Source organism: Oncorhynchus gorbuscha, linkage group LG24, assembly GCF_021184085.1.
Source record: "Oncorhynchus gorbuscha isolate QuinsamMale2020 ecotype Even-year linkage group LG24, OgorEven_v1.0, whole genome shotgun sequence".
NCBI lineage: Eukaryota > Metazoa > Chordata > Actinopteri > Salmoniformes > Salmonidae > Oncorhynchus > Oncorhynchus gorbuscha.
The window spans coordinates 18,214,436-18,228,887 of record NC_060196.1 but is presented as its reverse complement, the minus strand read 5'-3'; the positions used below and the strand labels follow the sequence as shown (position 1 = coordinate 18,228,887).

At 42.4% G+C, this 14,452-nt stretch overlaps 1 protein-coding gene across 1 annotated transcript; it reads left to right on the top strand.

The window, feature by feature from the left end:
- The first annotated feature begins 3,458 nt into the window (after nt 1-3,458).
- Nucleotides 3,459-14,218, top strand: cnga1a (cyclic nucleotide gated channel subunit alpha 1a). Its single transcript, XM_046327100.1, has 11 exons — nt 3,459-3,713; nt 4,018-4,134; nt 5,735-5,797; nt 6,870-6,923; nt 6,993-7,166; nt 7,319-7,423; nt 11,058-11,164; nt 11,339-11,643; nt 11,829-12,134; nt 12,328-12,939; nt 13,117-14,218. Exons 2-11 carry the CDS (start codon nt 4,037-4,039, stop codon nt 13,414-13,416), a joined length of 2,124 nt encoding a protein of 707 aa, XP_046183056.1. The 5' UTR covers nt 3,459-3,713; nt 4,018-4,036; the 3' UTR covers nt 13,417-14,218.
- The last annotated feature ends 234 nt before the right edge of the window (nt 14,219-14,452 follow it).

Below are 14,452 nucleotides of genomic sequence, written 5' to 3'. Positions count from 1 at the left end.
GTCAATAATACAGTATAAACAAGTCTATATACAATGTGAGCAAATGAGGTGAGAAGGGAGGTAAAGGCAAAAAAGGCCATGGTGGCAAAGTAAATACAATATAGCAAGTAAAACACTGGAATGGTAGTTTTGCAATGGAATAATGTGCAAAGTAGAAATAAAAATAATGGGGTGCAAAGGAGCTAAATAAATAAATTAATTAAATACAGTTGGGAAAGAGGTGGTTGTTTGGGCTAAATTATAGGTGGGCTATGTACAGGTGCAGTAATCTGTGAGCTGCTCTGACAGTTGGTGCTTAAAGCTAGTGAGGGAGATAAGTGTTTCCAGGTTCAGAGATTTTTGTAGTTTGTTCCAGTCATTGGCAGCAGAGAACTGGAAGGAGAGGCGGCCAAAGAAAGAATTGGTTATGGGGGTGACTAGAGAGATATACCTGCTGGAGCGTGTGCTACAGGTAGGAGATGCTATGTTGACCAGCGAGCTGAGATAAGGGGGGACTTTACCTAGCAGGGTCTTGTAGATGACATGGAGCCAGTGGGTTTGGAGACGAGTATGAAGCGATTAAAGTTAGAGAGGGAGATAAAAGACCAGTTTCAGTGATTTTTGCAATTTGTTCAAGTCATTGGCAGCAGAGAACTGGAAGGAAAGGCAGCCAAAGGAAGTGTTGGCTTTGGGGATGACCAGTGAACTACACCTGCTGGAGAGTGTGCTACTCATGGGTGTTGCTATGGTGACCAGTGAGGTGAGATAAGGCGGGGCTGTACCTAGCAAAGACTTATAGATGACCTGGAGCCAGTGGGTTTGACGACAAATACAGTGCCTTGCGAAAGCATTTGGCCCCCTTGAACTTTGCGACCTTATGCCACATTTCAGGCTTCAAACATAAAGATATAAAACTGTATTTTTTTGTGAAGAATCAACAACAAGTGGGACACAATCATGAAGTGGAACGACATTTATTGGATATTTCAAACTTTTTTAACAAATCAAAAACTGAAAAATTGGGCGTGCACAATTATTCAGCCCCCTTAAGTTAATACTTTGTAGCGCCACCTTTTGCTGCGATTACAGCTGTAAGTCGCTTGGGGTATGTCTCTATCAGTTTTGCACGTCGAGAGACTGAAATTTTTTCCCACAAATTTGAGATTTTTGGTTCCAACTACTGGGTCTTTGTGAGACGCAGAGTAAGTGAACGAATGATCTCTGCATGTGTAGTTCCCACCGTGAAGCATGGCGAAAGAGGTGTGATGGTGAGGGGGTGCTTTGCTGGTGACACTGTCAGTGATTTATTTAGAATTCAAGGCACACTTAACCAGCATGGCTACCACAGCATCCTGCAGAAATACGCCATCCCATCTGTTTTGCACTTAGTGGGACTATCATTTGTTTTTCAACAGGACAATGACCCAACACACCTCTAGGCTGTGTAAGGGTTATTTGACCAAGAAGGAGAGTGATGGAGTGCTGCATCAGTGCTGGCCTCCACAATCACCCGACCTCAACGCAATTGAGATTGTTTGGGATGTGTTGGACCACAGAGTGAAGGAAAAGCAGCAAGTGCTATGCATATGTGGGAACTCCTTCAAGACTGTTGGAAAAGCATTCCAGGTGAAGCTGGTTGAGAGAATGCCAAGAGTGTGCAAAGCTGTGGCTACTTTGAAGAATCTCAAATATAAAATATATTTCAATTTGTTTAACACTTTTTTTGGTTACTACATGATTCCATATTTGTTAATTAATAGTTTTGAGATCTTCACTATTATTCTACAATGTAGAAAATAGTAAAAATAAAGAAAAACCCTTCAATGATTAGGTGTGTCCAAACTTTTGATCTGGGCGGGTTGGGAGGAAGACTAGGTCTGCATAGAGAGACAAAGTCCCATGATTTGTGAATCAGTTTGAAGCAAACAGCTAGAGCGACAGTTGAAATGGCTTTGAAAAATAATGATTTCAGCTAATTGGGAAAAATACCTAAACAAATAAATACATTATGGCATTTACAAATCATGATCTATTTAACGTGGATTTACTGTTAATCGTATTTAATCCCGGCCCTTTGTAATACCCTGCTGTCAATAAACAGGGAAATCAATCTCCAATACGACCATCGAGAGGAGCCCTAGGGCCACAGTACACATCCACAGGTACTCAGAGGATGCCCATAAAAACTGACCCAGGATTATATGTATTTTCAACCCATTATAATTTGTGTACAAAAATTAGGAACACCCGCTCTTTCCATTACATTGACTGACCGGGTGAATCCAGGTGAAATATATGATCCCTTATTGATGTCACCTTTTAAATCCACTTCAATCAGTGTAGATGAAGGGAAGGATACAGGTTAAAGAAGGATTTTCAAGCCTTGAGAAAATTGAGACATGGATTGTGTATGTGTGCCATTCAGAGGGTGAATGGGCAAGACAACATTTGAACGGTGTATGCTAGTGGGTGCCAGGCGCACCCGTTTGATTGTGTCAAGAACCCCAACACTGCTGGGTCTTTCCACACTCCACATTTTCCTGTGTATCAAGAATGGTCCACCGCCCAAAGGACACATAGCCAACTTAACACAACTGTGGGAAGCAATTGAGTCAACATGGGCCAGCATCCCTGTAGAGCATCCCTGTACAGCATCCCTGTAACAATCTTGTAGTCCATGCACCGACTAATTGAGGCTGTTCTGGGGGCAAAAGGGGGTGAAATGTAATATTATGAAGGTGTTCCTAATGTTTTGTACACTCAGTGTATGTTCGAATTTAAGGACGAGTCATCTGATCCTAGATCTGTGGTTGAAGGCAACTTCTACCCAGCTGGCTTGTTTTAATAGGATCAGGGGGATAGAATAGAAAGTGCTTGCAGAGCAGGAGAGAGGGTTAAAGCCGGCCCCTCCTGAGACTAAATCCTACTCCACTGTCTGTTCCCCACTGTTCAGGGACTCAAGGTGAGCTAACCAACACACATGTGTAGTATAGTAGCAGGCATGCAAAAGCAACCCAACTGTCTGTTTTATATCATTTGTAAAGCCTGTGGTTTAATCTCAATACTTTTGTGTCCTCCTCTTAACTCCTTTCCTTCATCTGCCCTAAAATGAACTGGGAGAGTGAAAAGCACAGGCTCCTCAACAGTATCCGACACGCAGATTTACCCTCTGTGTTTTCAGACAAAGAAGCCACTTTAGACTATTGAGATGGCCCTTGTGTATCAGCAGCAATCCCAGAGTTTCAAAGCGTCACAACCCCACTTGATGTTTTGTTATGACAGCGTGAGAAGCTGTGAAAGGGAGGATCAATTTCTGTGTTTTGTGTATTGTTGGATGGAAGAGGCAACTTGATGTATTTGACTATTTATTGTCAAATGAAATGCATTCATTCTGGAGTGGTGCCGCAAAGGGCCCTAAACATAGAAAGGGAGTGGAGGAGGGTGACCGTCCTGAGACTTTGCCACCACAGCCACTTTCATCCAGCTCCATAATCCTCAAATCCCACTCAGGGTCAGTCAGGAGGACTCAATGACACCACTACTGCACCCATGCTTATTTTGTATCCATTCATCAAATTAGCTGTATATCGGTGTGATATATAACTTGAAAGGCTGTTCATCTATATTTACATTACACTTGGATTAAGTGTCAGTGTGGAGTGGGAACTCTAGGACTGCTTATCTTGAGGTCTGTGATGACTATGGACAGTGCACTATGCTGACTAGAGGTAAAGGTAAGGCTACATGAAACTGAATGTAATATTTTATTCAGTAAACAAAGTTGTGGTCCTTGTAATTGTGATATTTATTTACGTCTGCTGTCAAGATAAAACCATAACAACATTAGCAGTAATATATGGATGTCGAGTACGTCTCTGTAATTCACAAAATATATTTTTTAATCTATTTTGTTGTCATTATGTAAACCCTGTTGTATTGAATACATTCATTATATCTAAACATGCAGTTTCACAATGCAAGAACATTTGTGTTTTTGGCATAAGGACAATATGTCTCCATTTGCTTTGTGTTTGACAGGCTACCCAGATTGGCTGCCATGATCAGCACATCAAGCACTCGTCCGTTCCTGGCGGTTGCGCCTCGCATTTCTCCAAACATGGCCTCAGACACAGAGGAGGACAGTGAGGATGAAATGTAAACAATATATACAGTTGAAGTCGGAAGTTTACATACACCTTAGCCAACTACATTTAATCTCAGTTTTTCACAATTCCTGACATTTAATCCTCGTAAAAAAAATCCCTGTCTTGGGTCAGTTAATTAAGATCACCACCTTATTTTAAGAATGTGAAATGTCAGAATAATAGTAAAGAGAATGATTTATTTCAGCTTGTATTTATTTCAACAAATTCCCAGTGGGTCAGAAGTTTGCATACACTCAATTAGTATTTGGTAGCATTTCCTTTAAATTGTTTAACTTGGGTCAAACGTTTTGGTTAGACATCCACAAGCTTCCCACAGTAAATTGGGTGAATGTCGGCCCATTCCTCCTGACAGAGCTGGTGTAACTGAGTCAGGTTTGAAGGCCTCCTTGCTCGCACACACTTTTTCAGTTCTGCCCACAAATGTTCTATGGGATTGAGGTCAGGGCTTTGTGATGGCCACTCCAATACCTTGACTTTGTTGTCCTTAAGCCATTTTGCCACAACTTTGGAAGTATGCTTGGGGTTATTTTCCATTTGGAAGACCCATTTGCGACCAAGCTTTAACTTCCTGACTGATGTCTTGAGACGTTGCTTCAATATATCCACATAATTTTCCGTCCTCATGATGCCATCTATTTTGTGAAGTGCACCAGTCCCTCTTGCAGCAAAGCACCACCACAACATGATGCTGCCACCCCCGTGCTTCACGGTTGGGATTGTGTTCTTCGGCTTGCCAGCCTCCACCTTTTTCCTCCAAACACAACGATGGTCATTATGGCCAAACAGTTATATTTTTGTTTCATCAGACCAGAGGACATTTCTCCAAAAAGTACAATCTTTGTCCCCATGTGCAGTTGCAAACCGTAGTCTGTTTTTTTATGGAGGTTTTGGAGCAGTGGCTTCTTCTTTGCTGAGCGGCCTCTCAGGTTATGTTGATATAGGACTCGTTTTACTGTGGATTTAGATACTTCTGTACCTATTTCCTCCAGCATCTTCACAAGATCCTTTGCTGTTGTTCTGGGATTGATTTACACTTTTCGCACTAAAGTATGTTTGGTCCAATGGTTTTTATACTTGCATACTGTTGTTTGTACAGATGAACTTGGTACCTTCAGGCATTTGGAAATTGCTCCCAAAGATGAACCAGACTTGTGGAGGTCTACAATTCTTATTTTCTGAGGTCTTGGCTAATTTCTATGGATTTTCCCATGATGTCAAGCAAAGAGGCACTGAGTTTGAAGGTAGGCCTTGAAATACATCCGCAGGTACACCTCCAAATTGACTCAAATGATGTCAATTAGCCTATAAGAAGCTTCAGACATAAAGCCATGACATAATTTTTCAAGCTGTTTAAAGGCACAGTCAGCTTAATGTATGTACATTTCTGACCCACTGGAATTGTGATACAGTGAATTATAAGTGAAATTATCTGTCAAAACAAGTTTCAATGACCTAAGTGTATGTAAACTTCCAACTTCTGTATAACTGTATATAGCTACCTGTTGGTCCAATTGTAGTTTGCTACGGAACTTTATTGATGTCGCCGTGTTTTTATTGGCTGTATTTTAAATATTGTTTGTTGTTTCCAGAGATGAAACCTCTCCTGGCCCAGGGCGTCTGTTCAATGTGAACAACAGTAACAACAATGAGGAGTGAGTCCGTCCACATATACTGTGTGTGTGTTTGTGTGTTGTGTGTGTGTAGTGGTGGTAGTAGTAGTTTTATTTCATTACATGTTGGCCATAAATGGCAACTAAAAGCTCAATTCATACACAGCACATACAAGTAAGCAAAAACAGTAAAACAAATCAGGGACTTTATTTGTTATTTTACCTTTATTCAACTAGGCAAGTCAGTAAAGAACCAATTCTTATTTACAATGACAGCCTATGAACAGTGGGTTAACTGCCTTGTTCAGGGTCAGAAAGACAGATTTTTACCTTGTCAGCTCTGGGATTTGAGCTTGCAACCTTTTGGTTAATAGTCCAACGTTCCAACCACTAGGCTGCCGCCCCGAAGTCAGGATGTCCTCCTGAGTGGTGGGAGGCAGCATCACGGTCACAGGGGTGAAGTATGGAGGTCACAGGGGGGGGGGGTCGTGGGACAGGATCAGATAGGTTCAGAGTCATTAAGCAGCGTACCCCGTAGCGTAGCCACTTGACTTTGACAGCTACTCCTCCACTACCAAAAAGTAGCACCCACCTGGGTGATGTCGCTGGGGCCAGAAAGCTCACCCCTTATCAGTAGTGCAAAGTAGGCTATTTAGAGTCCTCAAGCCTCTGCCATCACCGCAAGCCATCTCAATTGTCCGTCCGCTTCGGACTTCTCCTCAACCTCAATCCACGGCATTTAAAAATACAACACTGCTACTTAGTCAGTTTGCTAGCTAGTAGCTACCTATAGCAAATGTCCACAATGGCACGATGTGGGACCAATGTGGGTGACAATATTGTCTCCGCATAGGCTACCCATATTGGACATATGCGCCTTTTCTTATCGGCTCCACATTTGCCCCACAGCAGGTGGCCCCAAGGGCAGCCCTCACTTTGCCTGAAATAAGCCCACCCTTTTGGATCTCCTGCCTGTTACAATGTATCAGAAATTATTTACAGAGACAGCAGCACAGTCTGCTAGCCATTACGGCTGCCATGGCAACTCTCAGTGTGTGTGTGTGTGCGTGTGTGTGTCTGTGTGTGTGTCATAAGATGTGTCCTTTTACCCCAGGGAGGAGAAGAAAAAGAAGAAAAAGGAGAAGAAAGAAAAGAAAGAGAAAAAAGAGTAAACACCTATTTTGTCCCTCTTTTCCATGAATGCTGCATAGTTAGATAGAAGAGAGGTGACATGCAGAAAAGCTTCAAAAACTTGCATTTGTTTTCTCAGGAAAAAGAAAGAAAAGATGAAGCAGAAAGAGCAGGAGGAGAAAGAAAAGGAGGAGAAAGAAAAGGAGGAGAAAGAAAAGGAGGAGAAAGAGAAAAAGGAAAAAGAGGAAAAGGAGAAGAAGGAGAAAGAGAAAAAGGAGGGGTGTGTATGATAGCAATATCTCACCCGAAGCGATATACTCATATCAGCATTGATATCTGTATATGACTATGTTTAAATTAAATATGAAGTACATTATTACTATTAAGTATAATGTATTAAGTATTACATTCTCCATCTTCCTTTCCTTGCAGGCCCAAAGAAGTGTTTTTCATTAATCCAGCTGGCAGTCTGTACTACAACTGGCTGTTCATTATCACAATACCAGTCATGTACAATTGGACCATGATAATAGCCAGGTAAAAATCTACCGTTTAAAATATGTATTTTGTTTAAAATATACGGTTAGTTAGTGGCATGGAATGGATTCTGAGGCTATAAAACAAGTTATTATTTTACTTTTTTTTACAAAATTTCCCCTTTTATACAGTACCAGTCAAATGTTTGGACACACCCACTCATTCAAGGGTTTTTCTTTATTTTTACTATGTTCTACATTTTAGAATAATAATGAAAACGTCAACACCATGAAATAACACATATGAAATCATGTAGTAACCAAAAAAGTGTTAAACAAATTGAAATATATTTTATATTTGAGATTCTTCAAAGTAGTAGTTGATGACAGCTTTGCACACTCTTGGCATTCTCTCAACCAGCTTCTCTTGGAATGCTTTTCCAACAGTCTTGAAGGAGTTCCCACATATGCTGAGCACTTGTTGGCTGCTATTGTATCACTCTGTGATCCAAATCATTCCAAACCATCTCAATTGGCTTGAGGTCTGGTGATTGTGGAGGCCAGGGGCCTCATTTATAAAACTATGCGTAGGTTTCACGTCAAAAGATGGCGTATGGACGAAACACAGAAAGTGCCTATGCACAAACATATAGTGCACACGCACGTGGGACAGTGCACACGCACGGTTTCCCTTTATAAATCACAATCAACTCAAAATTTGGCGCACATGGGCGAGCGTCTTGTCCCACCCTTTTAACGCCCATAGTTGCCTATAAATAGTCTGTGAAACACCCCTAATTAATATTCTTCCATACTGATTGCATGACGACAATGACGGCAAATCCAGACAGAAAGGCAACAAAATATATATTTCACCCAGTGTGAAATGGAAGTTCTTGTAGGGGAAGTTGATTGTGAAGAAAAAATACATTGTTTGGTGTGGCCATTACAAATGCCAAAAATGCGTTAGAGTGGTAGCATGTGGCGGGCGCTATGAACGTTGCTGGCTCAGACGGTCAGACCCTCTCAGAAATAAGAAGTGGTCCGACATAATAGTGGAGGCCAAAAGGCCTTACACAGACAAAGTGTTTGTGCCACAGGTGGGGGAAAGGGGACACCGGAGCTCAACCCTCTTAATGAGCGACTTGCCGGTTATTATAGGGGAATCCCTCCTGAGTGGAGTAGTGACGGAGGTGGAGCGGGACATGGCAAGATGCACCGGATGAGCCGGGTATGCAATTAGTATTATTTTTATTTGAATAGAGTAAACCAAATGCATTGAAGTTGGTGTTTAAACATTTATTTACACAAACAATTGTGACATTTTCACAAAAAAAATGAGTCACTGTGTGTTCCAGTGGGGTTGGTGATGCTGCAGCTGAGCAGGAGCTTGAGTGCCCCCAGGCTCGGTGTCTCCAATGCACCTCGTGCGTCACAACCCTCCAGAGGCCGTGTCCTCACAGATGCAGTCCTGCAAAGGCAAAGAGACACCATCGACGCTATTAATGAGGTTGCCAAGGAGTTGAAGTGGGACAGGCGTGGTTTGGTTTCTGCGGGTCCTTCTCTGTAGAACTGGGCCCACTACAGCACAGAAATCCAAGAGAACAGCGCTTGGTAATCGGAAATAGCTCATAAGCCACTCATCATCATCGGCCAGTAAATCTTGGTCTCTGGAAATTCGTTCTCAGAATTCTTCCATTCGCCAAATCTTCCAACAGTGCCAAAGCAGCCATTATGTGTCATTACACATTGTAATTGCATGCCTTTTAAATACCCACCCATTTGATTGTCAAAGCTACCCAATTGCGTAACACCTTCAGGTGTGGTAATTACCCTGATTGTAACTGACAATGACGGTCATTACCACATTGACAGTTCTGCGCAACATGTGAAAACAATGTATGAAACTGTGCACTCTGCACCGACATCAATTTAAACGTCATTTGTGCTACTATTCACCTTATTATTTATTAGAATGCATTTCATAACATGCAAATATTGGTAAATAATTACATATCCAATTAAATATGAATCACAATTAAACTGTACAACATATTAGGGGTTATTTTTCAAAAACATATCTCGGTTGGTATGTATTATCCTAAATCCTGTTTTTTTTTGTGCACTCCAGGGAACTCTTCATACATAATACGTGAGAGGTAACATTTCAATTTATTTTACACAATGGTATCAAATTCAAAGTGTTTCTCGAGTTTCATCCTCCTGCCATCGGAGTCGCAGTTTCTCATTTCTCCAATATGGGTCAAAGTGTCCGTGGAGGACCGCACATTCTCTGTGTAAGTGTCAAACAGCCCTTACACAGCCTAGAGGTGCGTTGGGTCATTGTCCCGTTGGAAAACAAATGATAGTCCCACGAAGCGCAAACCAGATAGGATGGCGTATCGCTGAAGAATGTTGTGGTCGCCATGCTGGTTAAGTGTGACTTGAATTCTAAATAAATCACTGACAGTGTCACCAGCAAAGCACCCCCACACCATCACACCTCCTCCATGCTTCACGGTAGGAACCACACATGCAGAGATCACCTACTCGGCGTCTCACAAAGACACAGTGTTTGGAACCAAAAATCTCACATTTGGACCAAAGGACAGATTTACACCGGTCTAATGTCCATTACTCATGTTTCTTGGCCCAAGCATGTTTCTTCTTCTTTTTGGATATCATCAATTAGGCTACTGCTATTCGACAGCAAGCTATTTGGCTATTTAGTCGTTTTTTTGTTGTTGCAGCAATTCGACCATGAAGGCCTGATTCATACAGTCTCCTCTGAACAGTTGATGTTGAGATGTGTCTGTTACTTGAACACTGTGAAGCATTTATTTGGTCTGCAATCTGATGTGCATTTAACTCTAATGAACTTATCCTCTGCAGCAGAGGTAACTCTGTGGCAGTCCTCATGAGAGCCAGTTTCATCATAGCGCTTGAAGGTTTTTGCAACTGCACTTGAAGAAACTTTAAAAGTTCTTTACATTTTCCGCATTGACTGATCGTCAGGTCTTAAAGTAATGATGGACTATCATTTCCCTTTGATTATTTGAGTTGTTCTTGCATCAATATGGACTTGGTCTTTTACCAAATAGGGTTATCTTCTGTATACCTCCCCTACCGCAACTGATATGCTCAAATGCGTTAATTAAGAAGGATAGAAATTCCTCAAATTAACTTTTAACAAGACACACCTGTAAATTGAAATTCATTCCAGGTGACTACCTCATGAAGCTGGTTGAGAGAATGCCAAGTGTGCAAAGCTGTCATCAAGGCAAAGGGTGGTTACTTTGAAGAATCTCAAATATAAAATATATTTTGATTTGTTTAACACTGTTTTGGTTACTACATGATTCCAAATGTGTTATTTCATCGTTTTGATGTCTTCACTATTATTCTACAATGTAGAAAATAGTAAAAATAAAGAAAAACCCTTGACTGAGTAGATGTGTCCAACATTTTGACTGGTACTTTATATAACCAAAGTGTAAGACAAAAATAGCTTTTCCAGTAAATTCTTCTTTTGTGTAACTTCACATTATCTTCTTACTCACCTGCAAGTAAATTCCCACTTGAAGTTCCGAGTGCATTTCCTTTTAAAGACTGTCACATTTTGTTTAAGAGATGCTTGTAATTAAAGCATGGTTGAGCATCTAACAGTTTTCTCTGCTCTGTGCCCTGTGTGTCAGGGCCTGCTTTGAGGAGCTGCAGCATAATCACCTAGTCACCTGGATGATTCTGGATTACATCTCGGATGTCCTCTACCTGGCTGACATGGCCTTCAGGACCAGGACAGGTGTGTGTGTGTGTGCATGTCTGTGCGTGTGTGCGTTTGTGCGTGTGTGTGAGCGTGTTTTAATTTCCTTTCATTTAATGTTTTATGTCCGCTCTTTCAAATTGATACATCACATGTCGCAGTTCTATTATTACGCATGCTACTTTTATTATTTCTTACAATATATTTTCTCAGCCTACCTGGAGCAAGGCCTGCTGGTCAAAGACAAGAAGCTGCTGTTGGAGCGTTATATCAGCAGCCTCCAGTTCAAGCTGGACGCCATCTCCATGCTGCCCACCGATGTGTTTTACATCTACCTGGGGATCAACTACCCCGAGATCCGCCTCAACAAGCTCCTCCGAATCACGCGTATGATGGAGTTCTTCACCCGCACCGAGACCAAGACCAACTACACCAACCTCTTCCGCATCTCCAACCTGGTCATGTACATCATCATCATCATCCACTGGAACGCCTGCCTCTACTACTCCTTCTCTAAGGTCTTTGAGTTTCTCAGCTGCTGGATGTATTTGTTGTGATGTCGATGTCTGCTTTTCTTATGCATTTCTTAGACCTGTTTTGTCCTATGCCCAATAGTACTTGTTTAATGCTTTCATTTCTTTGTGCTTTTATGGTGTACATTTATTATACAAAAATCGAGTAATCAATTAATCAATTAATCTAGTCCATCGGCTTCGGCTCTGACCCCTGGGTCTACCCGGACCTGAATGACCCAGAAGAGCCAGAGTTCGGGGAACTGGGGAGGAAGTACTCCTTCAGCCTCTACTGGTCCACGCTGACGCTGACCACCATCGGCGAGACGCCATCACCGGAGCTGGACTCAGAGTTCTTCTTCCATGTGCTGGACTTCCTTGTGGGTGTGCTTATCTTCGCCACCCTGGTGGGCAACATCAGCTCCATGATCTCCAACATCAGCGCCGCGCGGGTCGAGTTTCAGGCACGCATCGACAACATCAAGCAGTACATGCAGGTGCGTGTGTGGGGTTCGTAAAGGAGCCATCAAAGTACTGAGGATCTGTTGACTCAAATGTTAGTGCACTATTACACTTTATAGAAATTATGTTAACGCCCATCGTGGGGTTGGAAGGGCAAGTGGTGCGTCACAACGGTAGGTCTTATATGTCATGAATACGAGTCAATTTCTCCCTATAACACCTCTACAGAAGTGGAAGGTGGACAAGGAACTGGAGCTGCGAGTCATCACGTGGTTCGACTACCTGTGGACCAACGACAAGGCTCAGGACGAAAGGGAGACGCTGCGGTACCTGCCCGACAAGCTCAGGGCCGAAATCGCCATTAACGTCCACCTGGATACTCTCAAGAAGGTCCGCATCTTCGCTGACTGCGAAGCAGGCCTGCTTATTGAGCTGGTGCTCAAGTTGCAGCCGCAGGTCTTCAGCCCTGGCGACTACATCTGTAAGAAGGGTGACATCGGCCGTGAGATGTATATTGTCAAGGAGGGCAAGCTGGCGGTGGTGGCTGACGATGGCGTCAAGCAGTTCTGCGTGCTGGGAGATGGCAGCTACTTTGGGGAGATTAGTATCCTAGCGATAAAGGGTTCTAAGGCAGGGAACCGGAGGACGGCCAACATCCGCAGCATTGGCTACTCAGATCTCTTCTGCCTGTCCAAGGATGACCTGATGGAGTCATTGACCGAGTACCCGGAAGCCAAGGGCATGCTGGAGGAGAAAGGTCGTCAGATCCTGCTGAAGGACGGCCTGCTGGAACTGGACCCTTCCAAAATTATCCCCGAAACCACAGAAATCGAGGAAAAGGTTGGAACTTTTAAAACTTGCCTTAAAATACATTTCCTTTGCATAACTGCCTTTTTGTACAGTTATCTGTTTCTTGTTTTTAGTATTTTAATGCACAAACTGTATGACTTTATAGATGTTGTACAATGTAAAGTGCATTCTAAATGTGACATTTTATTATGATTATTTTTATTTAAGGTGAACCGCATGTACAGCAACCTGGAGTTGATGCAGACCAAGCTGAAGAAGCTGCTGGGAGACTACAGCACCAGCCAGAGGGCAACGAGGCAACGCATCGCTGAGATAGAGAGGCTGACTGGAGAGGTTGTAGCAGAGGAGGACCTAGATGAGGAGGAGAAGGAGGGAGGGGAGGAGGAGAAGGAGGGAGGGGAGGAGGAGAAAAAGGAAGGGGAGGCAGAGGAGAAGAAGGAGGAGGAGAAGAAAGAGGAGGAGGAGGAGGAGGAGGAGGAGGAGGAGGAGGAGGAGGAGGAGAAGTAGAGTTTTTGTGAGATTAAAATAAAAAAACTTTTTAACACAATTTGAGCTAACTGGATATAGACCATTAGAAGAATAAAAACTGCTGAATTGAAGTATTCTTGAATATTGGTTAAAACAAAAGGCATTTTTTTCTGGTTGAAGGGTTTTCAGCTTTTGGGAAATCTATGATTATTGAAAGCTGATGTAACAGACTTTTTACACTATTTTTATTAAGATAATTCAACTACTAGAGGGCACCAGAGGCCATAAAACTACATGCATCACTTTCACACGGGTCTTTTTTAAATGTTTGGACCCCATGTGTAACACACAAATTGACCACATGAAGAAAGTATATGATATGGCAAACTGCCAGTCGGAAAGCAATACTGCCCAAGCTTGACTATTGTGCTGTGGTTAACCCTCAAACTACTCAAACTACTATCAATAGTTTTTAGCATAGCCCAAAGTTAGTTTATTAAATTCTTCAAATGTTTCATGACTTTGTCAATCAATGTTTTTTTAATACATCAATATCATTGGTTAGTGTTTCTGTATCAATATGGACTTTAAAAAAAGGCAAGTATTTTGGGGTAATTTCGACCCCAGCCTAAAACAACTAGTTCCACCTATCGTAATTTGATAGATAGGACCTTGTTTGGAATCTAGGTTTATCTATAGATATAATAACAAGTTATCATTTTACATTTACATTTAAGTCATTTAGCAGACGCTCTTATCCAGAGCGACTTACAAAGTGGTGCATTCACCTTATGACATCCAGTGGAACAGTCACTTTACAATAGTGCATCTAAATCTTAAAGGGGGGGGGTGAGAGGGAATACTTATCCTATCCTAGGTATTCCTTAAAGAGGTGGGGTTTCAGGTGTCTCCGGAAGGTGGTGATTGACTCCGCTGTCCTGGCGTCGTGAGGGAGTTTGTTCCACCATTGGGGGGCCAGAGCAGCGAACAGTTTTGACTGGGCTGAGCGGGAGCTGTACTTCCTCAGTGGTAGGGAGGCGAGCAGGCCAGAGGTGGATGAACGCAGTGCCCTTGT